The sequence below is a fragment of the Pelodiscus sinensis genome, chromosome 2 (assembly GCF_049634645.1).
Source record: "Pelodiscus sinensis isolate JC-2024 chromosome 2, ASM4963464v1, whole genome shotgun sequence".
Lineage (NCBI taxonomy): Eukaryota > Metazoa > Chordata > Testudines > Trionychidae > Pelodiscus > Pelodiscus sinensis.
The window spans coordinates 72,167,402-72,195,058 of record NC_134712.1 but is presented as its reverse complement, the minus strand read 5'-3'; the positions used below and the strand labels follow the sequence as shown (position 1 = coordinate 72,195,058).

At 42.5% G+C, this 27,657-nt stretch overlaps 1 protein-coding gene across 2 annotated transcripts in view; it reads right to left on the bottom strand.

Moving 5' to 3' along the window:
- KLHL14 (kelch like family member 14) overlaps positions 1 to 27,657 on the bottom strand; it is a 94,780-nt gene that overhangs the window by 12,441 nt on the left and 54,682 nt on the right. For both annotated transcript variants that reach the window (XM_006113619.4, XM_075920759.1), the window contains exons 4-7: positions 20,096 to 20,185; positions 13,701 to 13,779; positions 2,554 to 2,744; positions 2,285 to 2,443 (exon numbers count right to left, since the gene is read on the bottom strand). In XM_006113619.4, coding sequence (XP_006113681.2) covers positions 2,285 to 2,443; positions 2,554 to 2,744; positions 13,701 to 13,779; positions 20,096 to 20,185 — 519 coding nt within the window. The remainder of the gene's footprint in view (positions 1 to 2,284; positions 2,444 to 2,553; positions 2,745 to 13,700; positions 13,780 to 20,095; positions 20,186 to 27,657) is intronic.

Below are 27,657 nucleotides of genomic sequence, written 5' to 3'. Positions count from 1 at the left end.
TTTGTCCAATGAAACTGGGAGATGCAGAAATGAACTGTGGTCACAACTTCCTGAGTAAAGAGACCTTACTAAAGTGTGCAGAACAGTTCATTTTAATTTTAATCAACACATGTTCAAATGCACTTTAATATTTTGTTACTCTATGGAACATTTGTCAACTTTGCTTGCAACACCCATATTGACTAGAGGGGTCAGATCTTAAGGCTGAATCTTCAGCTAGTGTATAGTTGTGCTATTCCTGTGAAGTAAACTGGAATGATGATAATGAATACCAGTTGACAATCTGATTCTCTATTTATAAAACATTAAAAGTCCAATGAAAAAACTCCTCTGGGAGAATACTAAAAATATGTAAGTGTACTCTCTTTCATTAAATGCATATAGTGCTGCAACTCAGTCCCTTTACTTTTTGATTTCCCTCTGTTGCAGGGAAGAAAACAAAGCCTAAAAGAAGAAATGAAGAGGGGAACATTTACAGTTTTTACATATCTCTGAATTTTGTTATTCCAACAGAAAAAAGAATGTTGGCGCTCTATGGGAATAAGACTATGTATGTCTACACTTAACCCTCTACAGCCATGCAGTTTCAGTGATTGTATAGACTTGACAGCAATGGCATGGGTTCCCATCTCTATAGTTAATGTGTCTCTCTGAGAGGTAGAAGCTAGGTTGATGGAAGGCTTCAGACTTCTTCTGTCAACCTATTGCTGTTTTCACCAGAGGTTAGGTTGGGTTAACTATGCCACTCAGGAGTGAGGATTTTCAAAGACCAACATTTCAAAGTACTCAGAGATCAACATTTTCAAATTTGGCACCTAAAACTGACCTGATTTTCTGGAGTGCAGCATACACATAAGCTGCTTTTCCTTTCCTTCGGCCTCTTCTGTAGGCTGCATAGATCTAGCGGAACCAGTTCTGCACTTGGCTTAGAGCCATTATGTCTACAGTGCCATTTACTGAGGAGACTTGCTGCTTACTTACTTCTGTTTACTGAGAGGACTTTAAGATTCCCTTGGTCTGTATGGGTACATCTAGACGACACCTCTTTGTCGACAGAGAGATGTAGATTAGGCACGTCGAAATTGCTAATGAGGCAGGGATTTAAATATCCCGTGCTTCATTAGCATAAACATGGCCGCCACTTTTTTCGACATGGAGCTTTTTCGGGAAAAAAAACCCCCAAAACAAACAAACAAAAAAAAACCCAGCAGTCTAGACAGAGATCTGTTGAAAAATAAACCCGTTTTTGACAGAGCCTGTATTCCTCAAAAAATGAGGTTTACAATGGTATCGTGGTATCTTGATGAGAGGTAGCTTGAGTATGTGTAACCAAGCAAGAGAATCACACCCTTTGCTTATAGTGTAGACACCGTCCTATTTTTCCCCATATTAGCTTGATTAAAACTATGCATTCTACAATCATACCATTACTTGTAATGAAGGCATACCCAGAGTGACTTAAGATTTCATTGGGACTTAGGCTCCTAAGTCATTTAGGCACTTTTGAAAATTTTACCCATAGTCATTTTCACTGCTTCTCCAGCATTGCCAGTTAGTTTCCCCTTTTGTCTGCGTGGCTTTGTGGACACAAAACAAATAAACAAATTTGATTATAAAATAACAGACATTGTCAGGGAGACACTGGGGCAGGAGAAGTGTGTGAAATTTCTTTAAATTCATTTTTTAAACTGACTAGATTGGACAGCATCCTTTTAACATTGAAGGGATTGGCATTTACAAATTGAAAAGAGAACACTAGGTCATTAAAGAAAAGCTTTTAAAAGATGAAAAGAAGAAACTTTTAAGCAGAATTAGTAAAGAATTAAAATTCACAGGCTACATTTAATATTAAAAAGTCTCTAGTCCTAACATTTAATGGATGTTTTTTCATTAAATCAGGAGTTTGTTTCTCTGTGCAGCTCTGAATAAAACTCTTATTTCACATCTCAGAAAATGTTTTACAGAGGAAAATATTGCTGTTACTTTTGGGTCAAAGAATAATCTATTTGTTTCACTGAATTCATGGTAATGACAAATTGTCCATGCTTCTGAGTAATGGAAGCTCCTATTTTTTTATTATCCAAAGCATTCATTACTCATACATTTAATGTACTGTTATAATTTTGAAATAATTTGCATAAGATGTTTTAAAACTGCTGGCTCGAGCATCCTGTTAAATTGTGTTGCAAGGTTTTTAAACTTAATTTAACAATTACTTGCTAACAGAAATATCCTCTGTACTGAGACAGGACACTGAAATATTGTTTTGCTATAAAAAGGCGACCTTTCAAATGGTTTCCTCCAATTGCATACAGTCGATCATTCATTACAGCCAAAGCGTGGATTGCTCGCTTTGTGTTCATGTCCTGTTTTCGGGCCCAGACATCCATAACAGGGTCATAGCAGTATAGCCAGGGGACATATTCTCCATTATGAACACCCCCTACAAAGAAAATATATTTTCATTAATTAAACGTAAATGAAGATGCTGCCTTGAAACTGGAATTTGCCTGTGAAGTTTTGTATGTAGCAGTATTTGGAAAAGAGACTTGCCTGAAATATATATCTTGCCATTGTGCACTGCTCCTGCATGCGCTGCCAAAGGTTGTGGTAAAGAAGATACATAACGCCATTCATTTGTCTCTAAGTTATAGCATTCCACACTGGACAAGTATCCAGTTTCATTTCTTCCACCAATCACATATAAGTTCTTATCAAGCCGACATGCATAGAAACTGGCTCTCCTAGAGTAAAAAATAAATAAATAAAAATAATAATCCAATTAGTTACTAGGACAATTCTTTCATTCCACTCTGTGAACTAAATTAGATGCTACTTGAAGTTCTACTTCAAAAAAAGGGTGTCTGTGGGTTTCAAATGTTTAGGGTCATTTAAAGATTGGATCTAGTTAGCTAATCAAATATGTGTTCTGCATCAAATGAATACTATGCTTTTAGTATCAAAACAATTAACACATATATATCTGGTAAGAGGAATATCTTCCCCCCCCCCAAAGCATTTGTTGCCTTTAATACCACTGAAGGATAAAAAAGTGCTTATTAATGTTTAGGGCATTTGTTACTTTGTAAGGATATAACAACTCAGTAAGACAAAGTGAAAAATGAGGTAGATAATGTAACAATAATAAATTATCTTGACATTCACTTTCTTTATGGTCCTTCAAGGGTCATTGTTCCCAATTTACTAAGAGAACCACATCATCAAAATTTTTCTTCAATTATCATTTTTTCTTCTTTCTATAGTACTGAAAATAGAACAACTTTCCTTAAGATAGGCACAGTATTACATTTCTGCCCTTTAACTCACAAAGGTCCAACTAACTAACTCTGAACAAAGTTTTAGCCATCTGCCTGGTTTCACATGCAATACAGGTACACAGGAAACTGATTATTGTTCCTGCTTAGGAGTGTGTGCTGACAGAACTTCTATAGTTTGCTTTCCTGGATTCTTCAAAATTAATGTTAAATGTTTACCATTGGAATAAAAACAGAGTATTGGGGGTGTTTTGAGACTTTCCTAGTTTGGGACAATCCTTACTCTTTTGATGTTAATGGGAGATTTTCCAGAGTAAGAATTGCAGAATCAGGCTCTTTAGTTATAACAAGCATCAATATGAGGAGGAAAACAGTGCCGAGCAGCTGTACACTAGGGGTACGTCTAGACTAAATGCCTCTGTTGCCAGAGGCATGTAGATTAGGCTACCAGACATAGTAAAATGAAGCAGCGATTTAAATAATCGCCGCTTCATTTAAATTTACATGGCTGCCGCGCTGAGCCGACAAACAGCTGATCAGCTGTTTGTCGGCTCAGCGCGATAGTCTGGACGTGCGGGTGTCGACATCAAAGGTATTTGTCGACCACCCAGGTATACCTCATCCCAGGATAAGCTGTTTGTTTGCTCAGCGCAGCAGCCATGTAAATTGAAATGAAGCGGCAATTATTTAAATCGCCGCTTCATTTTACTATGTCTGGTAGCCTAATCTACATGCCTCTGGCGACAGAGGCATGTAGTCTAGACGTACCCTGGGGGTACGTCTAGACTACAGGGTTTTGTTGACAGAAGTTTTGTTGACAGTATCTGTCGACAAAACTTCTGTCGACAAAGAGCGTCTAGACTACATTCAGTTTTGTCGACAAAGCAAGCTGCTTTGTCGACAAAACCCTGTAGTCTAGACACAACCCTACATGCAATAACACCTTCTGTCGACAGAACTCTGTCGACAAAAGGCGTTATGCCTCGTAAAATGAGGTTTACCAGCGTCGACAAAACTGCTGAGTTCTGTCGACGTTATGTCGACAGAACTCAGCGGAAGTGTAGACGCAGGTATAGTTTTGTCGACAAAAGTCCACTTTTGTCGACAAAATTCTGTAGTCTAGACACACCCTAGGACTAATACATAATTTAGACTGACAACATTTGAAGAGCCCATTCCTCTAGGCCTTATTTTTGCAACACCACCAAAGGGAGTCAGAGCCTAGATACTATTAGGTACAGTTGCAATTAGGCCATGTAAATGACATATTATATATTACAATTAATATATTGTAACTATAGCTTCTAAAGAAAGCAACGGGGCAAGTATTTCAAACTTGTGTAGCTAAAATAAGGCACCTAAATGGATATCTAAGCATCCAAATTTGAGAAGGAGAATCTTTGAATCATAAAGGCATCACAGAGATTGTCAAGTTTTACTTAGGCCTCTATCCTGCAAGTCTTCGCAAGGAGCAAAGCAGTGAGCACAAGGTGAGTGGAGGCTCTACGTGGGTGTTAGTGAGGCTAAACAGTAGGCGTAATCCTCCACATTAAACTGAAATCTCAAATCCTGTGTATTGCCACCCTTTGAAGAGTCAGTCAAGGAAGTAGAATGACCAAGTCTGATGTGATCTAGCTGCTTACAACTTATTCTTACTCTGGGGCAGAAATGATTTGGAGTAGGGATGTTAAAATTAGATTAACCAACTAATCAAACCAACTAATCAACTAATCCATCGACTATTCGATTAGTCAAAAAGGGCGCTTCCGCTTTGACATGTAGCAAAAGCCCACCTGGCTGTAGCTACATTTCAAATGTGGAAATGGCATGTGGTGTTCCGCCTTTGAAATGTACAAGAGCCTTAGCAGGGGCAAAGATTGAAATGCCACGTGGAGCTTAGGACCAGTGGGGGATTCTGAGTCTGCCACTGGCCCAGGACTCTATGCCACGCTTCTGTTTTGAAATGTACATGAGCCTCAGCCTGCGCGCCTGACTGCTACTACATTTAAATTCCATCGACTAATCGTGTAGGCTGTAGAATTTTTATTGACTACACGATTACCCAATTACCTGCCTCCTAACATCCTTACTTCATACCTATTACCAAAAGCAAACAAAGCAGAAGATGGCTGAGGAATGGCTCCAGACATATATATTATTAATAACCATGGCCATTTTAGTATGTAGCAACCTATAAATTATAACGTGGTTTTGTTGCCAAAATATATTACATTCTCCTTCTGCTTGATAGTTTTGGAGGCCTGTACAGCTTTTACTAGAAGTAGGAGGCATGCAATTGTCCAATCAAATGAAGTATATTTTAATTAACAACTTTCTTTTTGCAGAATTGTGTATGTGAATTAGTTATTTGCAGAGTATCAGCAATACACAAGGTGCTTATACATTACACTCTGACATTAAAAAAATAAACATCTACATAACTGGCAGACTCTTTTTACTTTTGTCTAAGCTCAATATACAGCTCTAGGTATATAACTGGAAGATCTTACGATTTTAAGAAAAAAACCTAACTTAATATTGTCCTATAAGTGTACTCCTGGTTTCATCCACAGAGTGTCACTGTTAGGAGCAAAAAAGAAATAGCATGCTTCAGTCTTCTGATTAAATGTGTGTATATATGCAGAAACTCCAACAGCAAGGATTTCAAGTTACCCTCATCTTTTTTCTCCATAAAATACTTTATAAGAGCACTGTGTAAAAGCAGTGCACAGTTAAGTCTTTTAATTGCTGTAAAATGTGCTCCAGACTATATAATATGAAAAGTGTCTCCTCTCTAGCAAGAAAAATTATAGTGTACTATTACTGTGGATGAGAATACTGGTCTACTACTAGTCCTGCAGTCTGCCTCCAGCAGTAACCAATACTTGATGCTTCAATAACCAATACTTGATAGTGAAAAAGACCTCATAATGAACTTAAATAAATTTTACATGGTGTACCTGGGAAGTAAATTTATGCCCAGAAATACTACATTTGATGCCAATTTTAGATTGAATAGCTACTAATGTTACTAGAAGTCATAATAAAGTGTGGATCTTTTGAAAGAATACTATTAGGTTTAGTCTATTTTTTAAGGACAAGTATTATTTTTACTTACATTATTACTGAATCCATAGATCAAGTTATTTTATTGTTTTCTTTACTTTTTCATTTCACTTGACTTGGGACAATGAAACAAGACTGGCAGCTTCTAAACAGCTTCATTTTCTGTTTCTCATGCACTGATACAAAGGTGTATTTTTTAGGTTCTAAAAATACAGCTGAAATTGTAAATAAAAACTTTTAAATGAAAAATGGAATATTATGGAAATGTTTTGAATGATATTTGGTGTTGTAACCTGCAGTTCTGTGCTGAAACTAGTTAAGGTTGCCAACTTTCTAATGGTGAACACCTTAGCCTCGTCCCTTCCCTAAGGCCCTACCCGCTACCTACTACATTCCCCCTTCCTTGATGGCTTGCTCTCCCCTACTCTCACTCACTTTCATTAGGCTGGGTCAGCAGGCTGTGATGCGAGAGGGGGTGAGGACTCTAACTGGGGGTGCAGAGTGTTGGGTGTGGCCAAAAATGAGAGGTTCAGGGTGCAGGAGGGAGCTCTGGGTTGGGAGAGAGTGAGGTCTCTGGCTGTGGGTGTGGGATCTGGAATTGAGATGAGGGATTAAGGGTTCAGGACAGGGCTCTGGGATGCAAGGGTGAGGATGAAGTATTCAAAATGTGGGAGGGGACTGCGGATTGAGGCAGAGGGTTGCGATGTGGGATAGGGTGAGGGCTCTGGGCTGGGTGCTGGATCTGTGATGGGCCTGGGGATGAGAGGTTTGGGGTGAAGGAGGGGGCTCTAGGCTGGGGGTTGGGACCAAGGGATTCAGAAAGCAGGAAGGTGCTGTGGGTTGAGGCAGGGGGTTGAGGTTCAGGGCAGCAAGGGCTCTGGGATGAGGGAAAGGGCTCTGAGGTGGGGCCAGGGATGAGGGGATTGGGATGCATGAGGGGGCTCTGGATTTGGGGGAGGCCAGGGTTGGGATTAGGAGACCGGGGCATGGCCTTACCTCAGGTGCTCTTGGTCAGTGGTACAGTGAGGCTAAGGCAGGCTCCTTGCCTGTCCTGGCTCCGCTCTGTCTTGGCTCCAGCAGGTCCAGCACCTAGGCGGGGTGGGGGAGGTATTAGGAGATGCTGTGCAATTCTCTTGCCCACAGGCATTGCCCTCACAGCTGCTATTGGCTGGGAACCGGCCAATGGAAGTACAGAGCTGGTGCTTGGGGTGGGGCAGCGCACAGAACTCCATGGCCCCCTTGACGAGGAGCTGGACCTGCTGGCTGCTTCCCGGGTGCATTGTGGTGCCAGGACAGGTGGGTAGTAGCCTGCATTATCCCTCCAGCATCACTGACAAGACTTTTAAATGGCCCAGTCAGTAGTGCTGACTGGAGGCACCAGAGTCCCTTTTCAACTGGGGGTTCCTGTTAAAAACTGTACATCTGGTTACCCTAATGGTTACTCTTCAGATGCAGCAACAGCATTTGAGTCTGACATTTAGCAGCTTTGAATTCCATAGATTGGGCAATTATGACTGCTATCAAGGTATTTCCTTGTATTGGATTTACTTGTTTAAATGCACTGCAATTTAAAAAGTATCCCATTGTGCTTTGATCAGAATCTTGGTCCATTTACTGTTACTGGATGGAGTAAGAAGGCAGGACTGAGCAATTTTTATTTTGCCTTTCTAAGAAGTTATTTCATAGTCACATAAAATGTTATATGCAGTAAATACTAAATATTAATTCAAGCAAACAGCACAAAATAACTGGCTTCAAGAAAAAAGCAAAACATGCTGCTGTGACACTGATTCCCTAATGGGGATTAGACGTTTGAGTATTTTTTATAACTCAAAAATGAGATAAGTTTAATATGGATTTCAGCATATGAGATAAAAGTTCATCCATCACAGATTTTACACAGATTTTCCACTTAAGAATTTACTGCATGTGCACAAGACCCACATTTACCTGACAGGCATTTAAAAAAGGAGACATTATCGTTTATCTGGTTGATTATTCTCAGATTAAAATCCCTATATCAGTCTTGACTTGATGGACCATAATGAGTCATAAGAATCCATTAAACAGACGATATAGGGCTTAATCCTGCACTCTTTACTTGGGAAAAAAAGCTCACTGACTTTGAAGAAGAGCTCAAAAGTTCTCTCACCAGCAGCAGTTGGTCCAATAACAGATACTACTTCACCCACCTTGTTTCTCTATTGACTTTACCAAGCATTTTGCCAGAGTAAGGAGTGGAGGTTGGACTGCTTTGCAGTTCTGTAATCAGACAAATTGTCTCCTAAAGCCTGTCTTGTTAGAACGTGATGGAAAAGGTTGTAGTACCTCTGAGGAAGTCATTACAGTCTAACACATAACAACACATGTTTTTAGAAATCCCTAACTACATTTTCTGTCCTCGGAGGCTCTATCCAGAGATAACTGACCATTGGCTGAGTTATGAATCCTGAGTGGAAGGGGTAATGGTTAATTATCTCACTCTAAAGCTCCCAGCAAAAGGAACAATTACGATTAGAGCATTACATTTTACATTTTTTTTGTAATATTGTAAGCTACTAACTGTTTTGAACAATTAATTTATCACCATAGTAATGGGGAAACACTGAGCAGTCAGAAGGCTCCAGAGGATTTATAGTTCTTGGTAAAAACTCACCACATACTAAAACTAACTTTCACTAGGAGCTTTGATCCAATGCCCACTGAAGCAAATGGCAGTCTTCCAAATGATTTTGATGGGTGCTGTATCAGGCCCTGAAAGCCTCTAAGTACTTTAATAATTATCTTGACGCTGCCTATGGAATATGTCACTCTACCACTAAAGGCAACTAGCAAAGAAACTACTATGCAGGTTTGCTGAAGAGATGGGTCAAATCTACAACCTAGGGGCCAAAGGACAGCTTCAAGTTCTCAGATAGTTCAGATTTCTATGACTTTGGTCCTGTGGTCATACTCAAAACAGTCAGGACCTCTTGGTTCAGACGTAGCTAAAACCCCACAAGATTTCCAACATTTTTTAGCCCAATTTCCACAGGAACAACTCATAATATTTCATCACTAAACTCAGATTCTGCCTCAAATCTAAATCCCATTCCTAATCAAGATCCAAACATCACCTCCTCAGATCATCTGAAGTTTATTTCGCTCTCTTTCATATCACAAAACCAGTGAGTGCACCACATGCAAATCTGGCATATTGCTCGATACAACACACAAAGTTAAGGTCACACTAAGGCACACACAAATATAAACTTTCTCCGCTGTTTTTAGTGCTACTGAGCTGGCTCGCAGATGTCCTACTATTGCCTCCTTTCACCATTCCACCCTTCTCCTTTCTGAGCTATGAGAAGGCTCTTTTCTCATCCAAATAAGCCTCACTTGTTGCCATTCCTTAAGTCTGGATACACATGTAGGCGAAACACCACAGCCGACAGCCTCCATGGGGCCCCTGGGCAAGGTGCCTGGAAAGGGCAGGGCCAAGGGCACAAAGGGTGGGGCTAAAGGCAGTGGGCCCTTGGCACTACCCCCCGCCTTTAATACTCCCTAGAGCTTGCAGCACTCTGGCAGCAATGTAAAGAGTTGGCAACAGGCAGGACTTTTGCTCCCATAAGATCTAGTGAGGATTTAGATCAGACTTCAAAATCCCTAAGAAAAGAGGCCAACGTCAAAGTTCACTGGGTGATCTGCATATATCCAGGCACTTCTTACATGATTATAATGGAGTTTGCCACAGTGTATGAGGTGTTTCTGTCAGAAAAACCCCTATCTTTGCGGAACCCTAAAGTGATGCCTATCAGACCCCATCACAAAACTGTTAGTTTTCTGGATCAAATCTTATATAACTCCCAGAAACAAAATCTTTATTCAAACTGAGTTAAGGTTGTAAACACAGTTTGTGTAAAAATAGCTTGATAGCCCTCATTAGAACACCGCTGTCCTAATTATCTGAAAGTCAGGAAAAAGTATCCCAGGTATTTCTAAATATGGAAATACAGTGCCAATGTACTCCAGAACAGTCCAAATTCTGCCCTTACATCCCGACAAACTACAATGTACTTGGCTATGGCAAGTATGATACCCACTAGAGCTGGGTGAAATTTCTTGGCTTATGTTGAAATAGCTTACCTTGGCTTTAGGCGCTGTCTACACAGCAAAAAGTTGAAGGAAGAACACTTCCTTCGACTTCCCTTACTCCTCATGAAATGAGGGTTACCATGAGTTGGAGTAAGAAGTCCTCCAGTTCGACATTATATTGAAATAAAGCCTGGTAGTGTAGACATGCTCTTTGTTATTTCAGAACAACATGTTATTCTGAAATAACACACAATGGCTACGTCTACTCTGGCCCCTTCTTCGGAAGGGGCATGCTAATTTTGAACTTGGGAATAGGGAAATCCGCGGGGGATTTAAATATCCCCTGCGGGATTTAAATAAACATGGCCGCCGCTTTTTTTCCGGCTTGGGGAAAAGCCAGAAAAAAGCGTCTAGACTGGCGCGATCCTCTGGAATAAAGCCCTTTTCCGGAGGATCTCTTATTCCTACTTCAAAGTAGGAATAAGAGATCCTCCGGAAAAGGGCTTTATTCCGGAGGGTTGCGCCAGTCTAGACGCTTTTTTCCAGCTTTTCCCCAAGCCGGAAAAAAAGCGGCGGCCATGTTTATTTAAATCCCGCGGGGGATATTTAAATCCCCCGCGGATTTCCCTATTCCCAAGTTCAAAATTAGCATGCCCTTTCCGAAGAAGGGGCCAGTGTAGACATAGCCCATCAGAGTAGCACAAAGGCTGCTCTAATTTGCAACTCCTGCCAGCAGATCAAGAGCAGAGAGGAGCGGGGCTGCTCTGGATAGCTAAGTCAAGTTTAGGCTATCTTTGAATTGCTGGAGTAACACACACACACACACACACACACACACACACACACACACACACACACACACACACACACACACACACACACACACACACACACACACACACACACACACACACACACACACACCCTCGCAAAGGAGGGCTGGGATCTCCAGGTTTCTGTTGTCTATAACTGACATTATATTGTAACTGTCCTGTGTCTACTGCGCGCACACACACACACACACACACACACACACACACACACACACACACACACCCTCGCAAAGGAGGGCTGGGATCTCCAGGTTTCTGTTGTCTATAACTGACATTATATTGTAACTGTCCTGTGTCTACTGCACACTCATGTGTCTACACTGCAAATTTAATTCGAAATAACAGCTGTTATCTATACATGCAAACCGCTATTTCGAATTTAATTCGAAACAGCGGAGTGCTTAATTTGAATTTGGTAAACCTCATTCTATGAAGAGTAACACCAAATTCGAAATAGCTCATTCGAAATAAGTGCTGTGTAGACACTTAATTCGAATTAGCTGGCCTCCAGCCTTTCCCAGTTTCCCCTGGTGGCCACTCTGGGCCAAAGCAGGAAAACTCCTCTCCTCTCCCCCAGCCCCGGAGCCCTTAAAGGGGTAGACTCTGGCCAAATGCCACGTGCCAGAGCCAGGCATCCCAGCAGTCTCTGCCCCTGACCCAGTGGCCCCATAATGAGCCAGGCAGCCAGTGCCAGCGAGCCGTCCCCCGCCCAGTCCCCCAGCATGCAGGGGCCAGCCAGGGGCTGTAGACGGCATGCGCCCTCCTGGACTGGTATGGAGATCATGGACTTCATAGAGGTTTGGGGGGAGGCCCCCCAATGTCCATGATCTCTGCACCAGGCGGAGGAATGCGGCCGTCTGTGGCCGCATAGCAGCCACCATGGCCCAGAAAGGCCACCAGGAGCAGGTGCACCTGAAAATTAAAGAGCTGCGGCAGGGGTTCGCCAGGGCCACCAGGGGTGACGCCACAGCAGGGGCTGACACCTGCCCCTACTTCCCTGCGATCGACTGCATCCTGGGGGGCGGGACGGTCCGCGCCACCCCGGGGGGCAGTGAGTCGGGACCAGAGGGCCCTGACCCAGGCTACTGTTCCTCTTCCCACTCCTGTCCCCCCACCTCTCCTTCCTCAACCTCCTCCTCAATCCCCACACCCCCACCTCAACCTCCACACCTTCCACCCCATCCCCCCGGGGACGCCGAGGCCCCTGCACCTGCCGTGTTGGGAGACATGTGGCCTGATGAGACCCCCACCCCTGAGCGCTGAGCTTCCCCTCCCACTTCCTTCCCTTGCTTCCCTCTACCAGATCCTTCCTCACAGTTTTCCCCCTCCCCTCTCCCACCCTCTCACCTCCCGTCTCCCACCTCCTTTTCCCAGTCTCCCCAGACTTTCACTCCCCGTCCCAAATTTTGTTAAATAAAGACAGCTCATGTTTATGAAAAAACGTGTCTTTTGACATCAGAAAGGGGGGCTAGGGAGGGGTTGAGTGGAAGGACGTGAGGGAGGAATGGGGTACGAGCCCCCGGTGGGTGAGGTACGAGCCCCCGGTGGGTGGGTGAGGTGGTTCTGAGGGCTCCTTGGGGTGGATGCTCTCCCACTGGGCCTCCTGACAGCCCCCGATTGACACCACCGGATGGCAGCCTGCAGCAAGTGCAGCCAGGCTGATGGCAATGACCCTACAAGACTCTGGCTCCATGTGGCCGAGTGCTGTGGTGTCCTGAGTGCAGGCACTCAGGGCACTCCAAGACAGGATTGTTTTGCTGTCCCTCATTGAGGTAGAAAAGCAAGTGGGGAACCCTGAGAACTGTCTGTCCAGGGTGGGGGTAGGGTCCCTTTAAGCACAGAGCTCAGTTAGCCTCAGGCAGCAGCCCCACCCACTAAGTCCTAACCTGATGCCCTGCTGGCACTGGTTCCGGCCATCCTTAACTTCGGTTCAGGGTCCACTCAGTGTAATAGCAAAACACTATTTCAAAATAGTTTTTGTGTATAGATGTGTTATTTCGAATTAGCTTAATTCGAATTAACTATTTCGAATTAAGTTAACTCAAATTAACGCTGTAGTGTAGACATACCCTCGGTGATGTTTGGCTCATGCAATATGCCTGAGAGGCGATGACCAAACAAACATCAAGAAAACGAAAAAGACAAACTCTGCAGGATATTTTGGAGGCTTTAGAAAGGACACAATCCTGCAGTGCTTACTTAGGAAGCTCTCCCCCATGAAGATTACGGTAATTTTACAGGAGTCAGCACTGAAGGATTTGACCCTTCGATATTTGAATTTGGAATACTTCAATAAAATTAGGAGCATAAAGAGAAATAACGATACACTGAGATTTTATCTTCAACGTCTTTACTACTTCTACAGCATTGCCTCCCTTCCAGAACCAAGCCAATCTTCAGCTCTTCTTAGGACAACAAAAGAAATAGTGAAAAATGTGTAGCAGGTTTTTACCTCTCTTGCATGGGTGGAAGTTGGATCCAGCTGTTAAACCTGGGATCATATCGGCTCACAAAGTTTGTACTATGTTTTCCTGTAAAGACAGATTATTTTGACACTCAACTGTTTATTCCATGTACTTAACATCACCATTTAATATATTACATACATTTCACATATTGGCAACTTCTATGAAGGGTCCCATTTTTATAACAATATATGAACTCAGTACATGTTATTCAATAAATGGGGCACTACAGTACTTACCACAGAGTTAGCAAACAGCAATTGTGTAAATAAAGACGTGAAGAATAGTTTTTCATTTTGTAATAAGAACTCGAAAAATTGCGTTTCCTAACAGAAGTCCTAGTGTTTTCAAATCCACCATAAATAAAATTCTCATGACAAACACAAAATTATTGCTTAATAGGGGGCTTCTTCATGGCATTTTTATGGCAAGAGGACTTTGTGACACGTTGAAAAATCACGGGAATAACGTGTACTTTCCTTCCTCCCCACTTCATTTCTATTTGGAGCAGGGTGAAAAAGATTGTTTAAATAACTAGGAGCTGCACAGACCATTAAGACATGTTGTGCTATCACTACCACACTATTTTATTTTTATTCTACTATCCACCTTTGGTGTAAGTTAGTAGGAGTTATGTGTGTGCCTCAAGGGGCAAATATACTCCTAGGGTCTTATTCCAAGTGTACTAGCTGAAATAGGAAACATGAGCAACATAAACCAGTTAACTAGCTTATTCCTACTGTCAAACCCCAGAATCATATGCATGCCTTCATGATATTAAGATTGCAACTTAGTTTACATACAGATTAACATCAAAGCAAGAAGACTGAAGCAAAAGAGTGAACGTCAATTTCTATGTAACACCTGAGACTTCAACACGTGAGGGTCTTTGAAAAAGAAACCTTTGTTTATGTACGTGTGACTAAAAAATTGAATTAGAGGCTCCAAAAGACAGCAGGATAACCCATCCATATACGTCACAGTTAAATAATTGAATCAGAGAGTATTCAGCAAGGAGAACATTTTACATTGTCAACTTATAGGATTGTGTCTCTTGCCACTTGTTTTGTACACATACAATAGGATGGATTTGTAAACATCAAAATCATAGATAAGAACAATGATCCAGCCACAGTTTTTATCTCTAATAAACGGGGAACATATTGTACAAGGATTTAGAGAAAGGTGCATGTTGTCTTCTACTTCTGGAGGTAAATTTAGCCTTTGCACTCTGTGCAAGCATGCTGCTTGCAGGATGAAATGTAGAATGTGACTGCTGAAAAGTGTCATATTTTCTGCCAGACCCGGCATGTCCCTAAATCAGGATTGAGGCCCCAGTTTGCTGGGTGCTACACAAATATATCTGAAGGGGGAGAGGGCGGATTCTGCCTTCTTGAAGGCAATGGGAGTTCTGACATTTGAGTACAGTGAGGTCAGGATTTTACCCATGCCTCCTGCCTCAAAGGGCATGTCTACACAACCAAGGGTATGTCTACACTACCCCGCTAGTTCAAACTAGCAGGGGTAATGTAGTCATCCGCACTTGCAAATGAAGCCCAGGATTTGAATTTCCCGGGCTTCATTTGCATGAAGCCAGCCGGCGCCATTTTTAAATGCCGGCTAGTTCGGACTCCGTGCCGCGCGGCTACATGAGGCACGGACTAGCTAGTTCGGATTAGGCTTCCTAATCCGAACTAGCTGTACACCTCGTTCCATGAGGCGTACAGCTAGCTCGGATTAGAAGCCTAATCCGAATTAGCTAGTCCGTGCCACGTGTAGCCGCGCGGCACGGAGTCTGAACTAGCCAGCATTTAAAAATGGCGCCGGCCGGCTTCATGCAAATGAAGCCCGGGAAATTCAAATCCCGGGCTTCATTTGCAAGTGCGGATGACTACATTACCCCTGCTAGTTCGAACTAGTGGGGTAGTGTAAACATACCCTAAGTTATTTCGAAATAACAGTTGTAGTGTAGACATACCCAAAGAGATTACAACCTTTGGTATCCCAAAATAGCTACCCCGCATCTTAACGAACCGTCCATTATTTTGAAATATTTTTTGAAATTACGGGTGCGCTATTTCAGCTTCCCTGTAACCCTTGCTCCACGAGGGTTAAGGGATGTCTCAAAAATAGTGCGTTATTTTGAAATTTGGAGCTGTATAGATGCTCCAAATTTTGGAATAAGCTAGTTTGAAATAGAATCAAAATAAGATACACAATTTGCGTAGTGAAAATTGCGTATCTTATTTCGAGTTTAGGGTAGACACCCTCAGGGTATGTCTACACTACCCCGCTAGTTCGAACTAGCGGGGTAATGTATGCATACCGCACTTGCTAATGAAGCCCGGGATTTGAATTTCCCGGGCTTCATTAGCATAAGCGGGGAGCCGCCATTTTTAAATCCCCGCTGCTTCGAACCCCGTGTAGCGCGGCTACACGGGGCTCGAACTAGGTAGTTCGGACTAGGGTCCTATTCCGAACTACCGGTACTCCTCGTGAAACGAGGTGTACCGGTAGTTCGGAATAGGCACCCTAGTCCGAACTACCTAGTTCGAGCCCCGTGTAGCCGCGCTACACGGGGTTCGAAGCAGCGGGGATTTAAAAATGGCGGCTCCCCGCTTATGCTAATGAAGCCCGGGAAATTCAAATCCCGGGCTTCATTAGCAAGTGCGGTATGCATACATTACCCTCCTAGTTCGAACTAGGAGGGTAGTGTAGACATACCCTCACAGAATTGTTTATAATGCTGAACACAAGCTTGAATTCTGGGATGGTTTTAATGCTGCTATAGATATTATAAACAAAAGATCTGACAATTTATCACACCCTCAGAACTCCTTGGAGGCACAGCAGCTTTTTAATTGTTACCCTAAACCACTCTGATTTTGTAGTCCTACGCTTCATAACACACTGTGCATTGGTACGAACACAGGATTTTCCAGACTGCACAGCATAACAGATTTTAATGTGGATCCTCCAATTTATTTGTGGAACTCAGTTTGAAAGAAAATTGCTTGCACCAGTTTGCTTTGCATGTCAGCCTGGAAGTGCATGTTAGCACTCCTTACTATGTAAAAACTGAACTGCAGATGAAAACAAAGGGGCTACTGTTCCTGTCTAGTCAAGTGAGCACAGGAGGAGTCAGATTCGGCAAATCTGTGAAAGGTCAATGGGAGCTGGAGATTATTCCCCCTCCCCCAAATCCAACAAGAAGACTTTCTGCCTCAGTTCTGCGAAGTCAGGGCTCTGCTAGGCAGTGCCAGGAGTGTTGCCAGGGAGTAGCTAATTCTGTAATGTACTGCTTCATAGATCCCAGATAGCCAGTGCTGCTCTTGGAAGCATTCACCCCCACAGGGTCCTGTTCATGGCTAGTACTGCATAGCCACGAGAAAAGGTAGCAAATGACAAAATGGCTCTCAGGCTGCCAGGGTGAAGGAAGAGTTCAAAATATGTCATGGAGGGCGTAGGTCCTTTCTCTAGAGCCATGGTGTCCAACACACTAGCCACATGTGGCTATTTGGCTGGTTGAGCATGGTTAGTTGGCTATAGCAGTAACCACTACAGTGGCTGCTGCTTCAGAACTGGTTGGAAAGTTCCAAGTTCTATGGGGTTCGGAGCAGAGCTCCTCAAGTGACTGCCAATGTGGTGGCTCATACCCCTGGACCCCTATCCCTAGTTTTCTCCCATTCCAATGGGAACCTCCATCCAACAAACACAGAAGTAGCCGTGAAAGCACAATAGTGAATCACATAAACAAACAGATTCTCATTTTATACTACAGCCCATTTACACAGCTCTGATAGATCAGTGACATTCACGCCCATTTTAGCCCTCCTAGCCACCCCTTTATGCTGCCAGCATGGTATAAAAGGGCTTTATGTAAATTATATCAGGACTACTGTGTGTAATGATGACATGCTCTACTTAGTTTAAATTAGTTCAGAGAAGAAGTCCAGGAACAAGTGCATAATGTAGAGTGGATGATCTTCAAATCCAACCTTTGTAATGTCTCAGATCCATCTTTGCTGGAGTATGGATATACAGTAATCACCAGTATCAGTAGGATTCCTATCCCAGATCCACTCTATCCACACATTTCATTTACTTGGTATTTACAAGGTTTGGACAACTTAATCTGTGAGCCAAGTTCCTGCATGGCAATTCTTTTACTCCTAGGGGGGTGTCTCCAACTCACAGGATGATCTTCAGACTCTAATAGTTGATTTAGATGCTTTTGCAGTTAAGACATTAAGAAGAATGACGACTGGTGGATCGACTCATTAGAAGGGCTAGGTGCAATTCCTGCTGCTACCACACAATTCCTGTAGGACAGGGGAATCTTTTTTGGGTTGGGGCCACTGACACACACAAAAATCAGTTGGGTGCAAAAATCTCACAGATTTGGTCCCAACTGAGAAGCAGAAAAAAAAGACATTCACCTCGCTACCCTCGAGCTCCATCCCAGAGACTAGAGGGACTGTGGATAGCAGATTTTTTAGGGCTATAGGGTGGGCCCCCAAAAATGAGAGGTTCAGTGTATAGAAGGAAGCTGCCAGGGAGTGGGCTGGGGATGTGAGGTTTGGCAGGAGGTAGGGTGCAAGAGTGGACTGGGGTGGAGGGCCTGGATGGGAGGCAGGGTGCAGGAGAGGAGTTTGGAAGGGGGGTGCTGGCTAGGGGTTTGGAGTCTAGAAGAGAGGTAGAAGAGCACGCTGGGGTGGGGAGTTTGGAAGGGGGCATGCAGGAGCAGGGTGGAAGCTATAGGTGGGAGGGAGGGTATGGGAGCATGCTAGAGGTAGGGAGGTCTAGAAGGGGAGTGAGGAGTGGGAGAGGGGCATGGGCACCTACCTGGTGCAGCTCGTGAGGGGGTGGGAGAAAGCAGGTAGCTTTGTGTGGCTCTGAGCGCTGTAGGGCACCACTCCCTGCTGCTCCCATTGATCGTGATTCAGAAGCACTGCTGTGAACATGCAGAGCCACTTTCCCCTGCCAGGCAGAGCCTGTGGCCTGGATCTGACTTGCTTGGATTGGGCCTGGGAGGCTCGGGGCTTTCCCGCCCTGCCCTCTCATAGCGGGGAGCCAGCACTAGTGCTCCAGCCATGGCACCCTCCGGGTGGCTGGAGTGCCAGTGCTGGCTTGCACCCCTGCAGGGGGAAGAGGGGCGGAGGAGCCCCGAGCCTTGTGAGCTGGGTCAAAGCAAGTCACAGGCCAGATCCAGCCCACGTACCAGAGGTTCCCAACCCCTGCTGTAGGACTTCACTTAATCCCAATTTTCTCTTCGTATGGATACTTATATTTCCTTCCTCAAACCTTTAGTCTGTCTCGACTACTCAATTGTAATCACTTTGGTGTAGATTCCGTTTCTTAGTATGTGTATGTACAGCGCCTTGCACAATGGAACACCAAACAACAGCTGGGGAGCTGGGGTGCTACCGCAGTAACAACAATGATCATGAGTAGCAACATGTACAACTCCTGCTTAGAATACAGGAGATTCAACAAGATAGATGAAGGATTTTGCTTTCTAAACATTTAGAGATATTTTTAAACTGCACCAGAAATATGCTTATAGAGTGGACTGGATTGTTTCTCTCAGATTTTAGGAAGGGAACAGATGTAACAATTTTCTATAATTTGGTTAAGTGCAGATGCTGAAATGGGGCATTCACAATAAAATATATGCAGTGTATGTAATTTCAGCTGGCTCTTCTGGTGTTTTAAAGTAAAAATGTGTACCTGCAAGCTGTTTTATGGTTTCTCAGTCATAATTATCTCTGTTACACAGACTGCAACAGCTACAACTCGTTCTTCATGTGCAAGCTTTCTAACAATGTCTTGACAATTTTGTGAATTTTGCAAGGCACAGTTTTCTCCTTTCGTTTTGCTCAGAAACCTGTTAAATCGTTTAATTTCTCTTTGCAGTAAATTTATGAAGTAACCAAAACAAAAGATGGTAACAGCTGATAATCTATATGGAAAGCTTTTGTACAAAACTAGAAAAAGGACCACTTTTAGAGTCTTGAGACTTTAACAACTTTAGCTGCAAGAGTCTGGTTAGACATCAGAAAGAGAGAATTAATTTTATTACAGTATCATTATTGTATTGTGACTAGAAGGAGGCTGGAAATGAGGGCTAAATTCTTAACAGCTGATGCCTGGTGCCTTCACTTGAAAAAGTCTGTTCAGATGCCTGTGGCATTTCCCAAGGGACATGGGACTTGATGAGTGATGGAGAATCTAAAGCTCCAGATATTTATTACAGCACTGCTGGAACATAAGTGATTTTGACTAGGTCAATAACTAGATCAGGACCATTCACTAACTACTGCATCATTTGATATCATAACTCAAAATCTGTGCATGTTCTGTTTTAATGTGGTGTACATACCATTTGGGTTCCATTGGTCTTCTCCTCCCAAAACGAACAAGAAATTTTCTAATTCCACAACACAGTGATGGGCACTATTATATGGCATAACTGTAAATAAAACAAAATATTCTTTATAATTCTCTATCTTAGCATGCTGATTATTTTAAAATAGTTACTTTAGCAAAGGTACAAAACATGATTGTACAAAGTCTGGAAATGGATAAGAAGGTAATACATTGCTACAAATATGCATATGTTTAGTGAATTAGCAGCAGCCAAAATCCAACTGTTTAACAATAATTTCACATAAAAGTATTTTACAAATTATTGAAGAATAACTATGTTACGTGAATTATGCTTACTAAGACCACACCTATCTGACTAACATCTATGAGTAATTGAAAAAGAACAGACATGCAAAAAATGGGTCAAGATGTCTGATATTTCTCTGGAAAATAAAACAGAAAAATGCTAGGATACATTAAAAAAATCCTCATCCTAGTTTTGTTCTGCTGGCAATGCTTCCACAGCAAGAGTCAGTGTGTTCAGTAGCTTTCTATTACACAGCAATGAACAAGCTGCATTTCCATACAGTTTTAAGTTTTTAAATTAAGGTCCTGCTGATTTAATGCTTTCTCCAAATGTATACGCTTAATTTCCTGTACAATGTCATTAGCAGCACAACCACACATTTTCTATTCATCTAATCAGGAAGCTCTTCATTAACAAAGATCAAAACTGTGATATTAGGTTTGCAATATCCTTTTTTGGAAGTGATTTTAGGATTGTTATTATAGACCTGGCTAAAACCATCAAGACTATTTTTCTGTGTATTTACATATACCACAGCAAGAGCTAAGGCACAAAAAACAGACTGCTTCTGTACCATACTGTGTACGGATCTGTGCTGTGCAGCACTATTATAATATCATATGGTAAATGTAAACTTACATGGTATTAGTTATCATACCACATGCAGTAGTTTTGGCCCACTGACACCAGTAGGAAAAATGATGTCCTTGTTCAGCTCATCATATGGGCACCTTAAATCTAGGTGAGGACAAATGGGGAGGTGATGTGCATGTACAGGCAGGGAACTTATTGCTTGACACGGATCAACAGAGCACTTAGGAAATCAGTGCAGTGGGAAATCAATATGACTCAGGGCCAGCTCTTACTTTGTGCTCTTTTGCCAATGCCAAAAAAAAAGAGCAGCCTATCTCACACTTGGATTATTTTGGGTGATATATCTCCCATTTCATTTGTTTTATTATCTTTTATTTTTCTCAGAATGCAGTTGTGCAGTATAGCATATGCAAATAATAATAAGAAGAAATATGCATAGCTTTGTTATTTAGGACACATTTTCTTAAAGATCAAGTGGGCTCATTTAAGCTCCTTACTGAAGTTTTTGCAAGGCAGTGATAAATAAGCAAAGGTGCATTTTTAGTTTTTAGTGAAGGTCGAATATTATTTTCATAGTCTGTGGTCTTACAAGCAGCAATTCTTAAATTAGGCAGCCTGGATTAGTGGAAATGCATTAATTAAGGTTATTTGTTAATGATAATATTTATACAACCATGAAGTAACTGGAACTAGCCACTCTATAAGGCTTTTTACTATATACAGGTCGCTAGCATGCTGAATTAATTTAAACTCCAGAGGCTTTGGTATCTTATTAATAAATGCACCGTGTTTTTCCCAACTGCAAATTATATTTTCCTCATTCTTTAAATCTCAGTCATTTCCCCATTTTATAAAACTTACCTTATAAACTGGACCTTAGCCATTTTAATGTAGCTTGCATTGCAAGATTAGAGTGTATCCACAGGACAATAATGTTTCTTCCCCCACATGCCAATAAGGGACTCTCCAGCGACAGGATGCAGAGCCATCAACTATTACCCACACAGCTACTCTGTTGTTTTGTAAATTAAGGATAAAGCCAATGTCTTGCACACATAAGCAAGCTCTCTCTTGTTCTCCTTTAGTCAATTTCTGAAAGATCTTGCATTTCCCAAAAAACAAAATTCACGGGGCACATCACAAACAAATATTTGTTACCTTTTGTGTTTGCATTACTTTGTTTACCCTCCCCCCAATTGGTACAAACAGAGGGTCAATAGAGGACGAAATTATATTTTAAGTTTTTCAGCCACCGTCATGAACATAAATTATCATAGTGATAGAAATGTAGCCGTGTTAGTCTGGTGTAGCTGAAACAAAATACAGGACTATGTAGCACTTTAAAGACTAACAAGATGGTTTATTAGATGATGAGCTTTCGTGGGCCAGACCCACTACCTCAGATCAAATAGTGGAAGAAAATAGTCACTATTTTCTTCCACTATTTGATCTGAGGAAGTGGGTCTGGCCCACAAAAGCTCATCATCTAATAAACCATCTTGTTAGTCTTTAAAGTGCTACATAGTCCTGTATTTTGTTATAAATTATCATGTATTCGAGACCCCCATGTTAATGAAAACTAAAAGCTTAATCCTGCCCTCACTGAACTAAATGGCAAAATTCTGACTTAACTGGTGCAGGATTGGACCTTAATGACCCAAATCTTTAGTTGTTGCTCAGGTACAACTCCTAACAAAGTTAATCAGAAGTTTATCTAAGAGCTGAAGTACTGGGCCTAAAGAAAGAGGTGACTATGACATGAGTATCTTAGCTTTGTCCTTAGTTTCCTGTAACATTATAGGCAAATTTTGCGCTCAGTGTTATATGAATCTCGGTAGTGATATTGTCCCCTGCAAGCTTCCAGGAAGGCAAAGTGTCTGCTAGTATCAGAGAGTTACTTCTTGCCCTGAAAATGCAATATCCTCAAAACTACATTCTTAACACGTAAGCATTTTCAGTGTCCTTAGAATACTAGAACTGGAAGGGACCTTGAGAGATCATCAAATCCAGTCCCCTGCACTTATGGCAAGACCAAGCATCATCTAGATCATCCCTGATAGATATTTATCTAACCTGCTCTCAAATATCTCCAATGATGGAGATTCCATAGCCTCCCTTGGCAATTTATTCCAGTGCTTAACCACCCTGACAGTTAGAAAGTTTTTCCTAATGTCCAATCTAAACCTCCCTTACCGTAATTTAAGACCACTGCTTCTCATCCTATCATCAGAGGTTAAGGAGAATAATTTTTCTCCCTCCTCCTTGTAACATAACACCCTTTTAGGTACTTGAAAACTGTTATCAAGTCCCCTCTCAGTCTTCTCTTTCCCAAACTAAATAAACCGAATTCTTTCAGTCTTCCTTCACAAAAGATGCTTTTTAGATCTTTAATAATTTTTGTTGCTCTTCTCTGGTTGTTCTCCAATTTCTCCACATCTTTCCTGAAATGTAGTGACCAGAACTGGACATAATACTCCAGTGGAGGCCTAATCAGCGCAGAGTAGAGAAGAAGAATTCTGAATTAGCTGTAAATGAAAACTATGAGAATGTACAGATTTTGTGGCTCTTAAAGTGCCCTTTAAAAGAGAAAATCCTCTCGCTCTAAACTGCAACTTTAAAAAACCTGGTGTCTTAGTTTTGCACATAGTCTAACTTTTCATACCCTATAATCAAAATATATGGGTGGGACAAACCAAAAGATAAATTCAGGCTCTAATAGCAATGGTAGAATCTATTAATGTCATAAGTGTTACTAGGGTCTAATGGGGACAGAATTTGGCCCATAACATCATTTGCCCGTACAGATCAACGGTCTCATTAATTTAATCCCTTTGTCTCCTGATTTATTTTAATAACATGAATCTCAGACTCTCATTTTTAGATTTCAACTCAGGTGAACACCTGCTTGCCCCACGAAAAAGGTATTTGAAGTTTGTATGCCATGCTCAAACACAGCCCAGTGCGAGTTTTTAGCGTGTCAGTCAGTGAGTTAGAGGGAAAGGGTAAAGAGAAGCTAATCAGGATGAAATGAGATTAAAGGCTGTCTAATTTTACAGCAACTGTGATCCATCAGCCACTGTGAAAGTGACAGTGGAAATGAATGATGGAGACAGACAGGTGGGGCTGTACATTTCACTGATTTATCCTCAAATGCACTGGGCCTTATTTTATTGAGTGAACATGACCGCATTTATCATGACTGTCATCTAAACCCACTTCCCTCCATTTAAAAAGGTCACTTTACTAGGAAGGAGTAGGATAGAGGCACTTTCAAAACAGATTTAAAATCTAACAACACATGTTTATAAAGCCCTGTGCAAGAATTCTCAACTTTATTAAATGAACTAGTAGAGTTAAATGAAAAGGGGGGGGATAACTAAGTAAAAAAGAGGAAGGGCTCTGGTTATTAGAGGCATATGCTTAGATTCCAAGGTGATAAGTGCCTTAGAAATACTCTAGACAGACACACAAATACAAATTAGACAGAATAAGCATACATCACCTTTTCTAATCCTCCATCTCTTCAAAGCTTTTGGAGCCTAATATCTATCAACTGAGGAGCCACAGGACCAAATGTACAATACAGGAGGCTCAGCTGGCCTTAAGGGGTGAGTGGAAATTTATCAGGTACCTAGGCACCAAACTTTTTAGAGGTTTTTGCCTCTAAAACCCAATACCAAAACCCAATACCTTGAACTATATCCGAAAATGACCTGGACGTCAGTGGAGATAATTGTGGGATGAGCTGTCTGTGAAACACCCCACTAAACAAATGATCTGCTGCATTCTGTTTGAGCTGATGCTCCTGAATGCTCTTCTGATACAGTCCCATGTAGGAGATATTCCAGTAATGTACACATATTATACACATAGTAATGTGTCCCAGGCAGAACTCAGTAGAATAGTCCAATTTTGAGATGACAAAAGGCATAGATAACTCTAGTTACTCCTACTTATAAAAAGAAAGGCCACAGCCTTATAGACAAGCACTAATAGCAAAAAGCACTTCTTGGCCACTGCTAACTGGCTATTCAGAAGCAGTGGGGATCCAACAGCACACCTAGTCTTTGAACCTGCCCTGGTATACATCTGGCCATGCTTTGCACTGCTCCCCCAATTCAGTTTTGTGCAGCTTAAGTCTAAACCAGCTCTCACTCATCCCAGTTATAGTCTCTGATAGACCCCAGAAGCTCCCCAGCCATACACAAATTTCTCTTGCTCCTACCATTCCAGATTAACCAGCCGGGCTTTTTCCTCATTCAGCACTAAGCACTGGACAGGTTGAAAGAACTGGAGTGAAATGTCCCAAGTCTTGGGGGACTACAATGGGATCTTTCTCCCTGCTCCACCCAAAGGAAGAGAATTGTGGCAGACACACACACATGTGGGCAAGCTTCCCTTATTTTAACCCAGTGGTGGACAACCCACTGTGGCCTGAGAACTGCATGTGGCCCACAAGACATTTTGTTTACCGTTACCCACACACAAGATTGCCAGATTCTGCTGGTTTACATCCACGTAGCTTTTTCCCCTATATACATGTGCCTAAAGCAAGGGCATGTGAAGTGAGGTGTGTGCTGATTGTACACAACATTGTGAGAGCCATGAGCTCCCTCTGTGTCCAGTCAAAACACTGCTGCGGTTCAATTGGGATATCATGCAAAAACTAGGTACACAAGCACAGTTAGCAAAACCTTCCCTAACCCGAGAGACTGTTCTGTTTATGACAATCTTGTGGTCCCACTGAGATGAAGGAGGGCCACTCATATGGCCCACTCACTACCCTAGGTTGCCCCTCACTGCTTTAACCCCTCCTTGGTTATGAAGAGCTCACATATATTCAGAAGATAACACAGCCTGAATATGAGCAATTTTATCTGCAAAAAATCCTCTCAAAAACTATACCTGACTCTAGGCTTTGATATAAACAAACTAGACAAGTAAATGTTTTACTGACTAGAACAATTCAGGGGATTGGAACTTTGCAGGTGTTGTGAGGGAAGTAAAGAAACTTTTCTCTTCCTATAGCACAACCACAGAATAGCGTTTCAAAACTCTATATGCCCCACTCATGCTTGTCATCTGTTGTAGGACATCGGGATACCACCATGACCTGTGAGGATGAAGTAGAACAAGAGAGTGTTTTAATGGTCATTGTGCCAATAAGAGGACAAAAGGAAAGGATAATGCCTTTTTAGGATAGCAATATTGTGGTCTCTTGACTGAATAATATTAATTTTCTAAGTAACCTGAATCTAGATAGTTCCATCAACCTGACTAAGGGTATGTCTACACTACCCCGCTAGTTCGAACTAGGAGGGTAATATAGGCATACCGCACTTGCAAATGAAGCCCGGGATTTGAATTTCCCGGGCTTCATTTGCATAAGCGGGGAGCCGCCATTTTTAAAACCCTGCTGGTTCGAACCCCGTGCAGCGCGGCTACACGGGGCTCGAACTAGGTAGTTCGGACTAGGCTTCCTAGTCCGAACTACTGGTACACCTCGTTCCACCTAGTCCGAACTACCTAGTTCGAGCCCCGTGTAGCCGCACTGCACGGGGTTCGAACCAGCGGGGTTTTAAAAATGGCGGCTCCCCGCTTATGCAAATGAAGCCCAGGAAATTCAAATCCCGGGCTTCATTTGCAAGTGCGGTATGCCTACATTACCCTGCTAGTTCGAACTAGCGGGGTAGTGTAGACATACCCTAACAAAGTAGATCCTTTAGGCCAGGGGTTCCCAAACTTTTTGACATGGGGACCAGTAAATCCATTCACGAGCTTTTGGAGGACCAGTAACAATCATTTGCATATTTGCATATTCATTAAGCAAATGATGAATATTCAAATAAGTTGTTTCTGGTCCTCCCAAAGCCCCCAGTGCCAGCGTTAGCAAAGCTTTTGATACAGTCACCCACAATATTCTTGCCAGCAAGTTAAGGGAATATGGATTGGATAAATGGACTGTAAGATGGATAGAAAGCTGGCTAGGCCAGGGTTTCCCAAACTTTTTACTTTAGTTGGAACCCGATTTTTTTCTGTACTGTTTTTTGCAGCCCAAAAATATAAACGTATATAAAAAAATAATTAAAAATGAATAAATTTTCAGTGTTTCACCCGGCTGCATCATCCACCCAGCCTGGGCCAGGGCTTGGGGTACCTGGCGCTGCATGGGCACTCCAGGAGGCGGGAGCAGAAGCAGATTGGGGGTAGGGTATTTGGCTAGGAGGGAGGGTGCAAGGAGAGGTAGGGTTGCCAGGTGTCCAGTTTTGTACCAGACAGTCTGGTATTTGAGGCTTCTGTCTGGGAAACAAACTGAGAAAATACCGGACATATAAAATGTCTGGTATTTTCTAATTAGGTACGTTTTATTATAATTAGGTGTATCAGTCCTTAGCTATGAACTGCCTGGCTGGTAAATATACTCAGGCTGCGTGAGTGTGTCCACCAGATAGGCAGTTCACAACTACTCGAGCGAGGGTATGGGGGGGGGGAGGGCAAAATGGAATCCCCAAGGCCAGACTCACTCGTGTGCCCGGGTCTGCATGTGCCCAGGTCAGTCCTGCTTCCCCCGTCTTCTCCTCCCGATCTCCCCAGTCCAGCCCTGCTGCAACCGTCCAGCCCTGCTTCCAGTGGCCGGTTCCTCCCCGTCCCCCACGGATCTCCCCTGGTCAGCC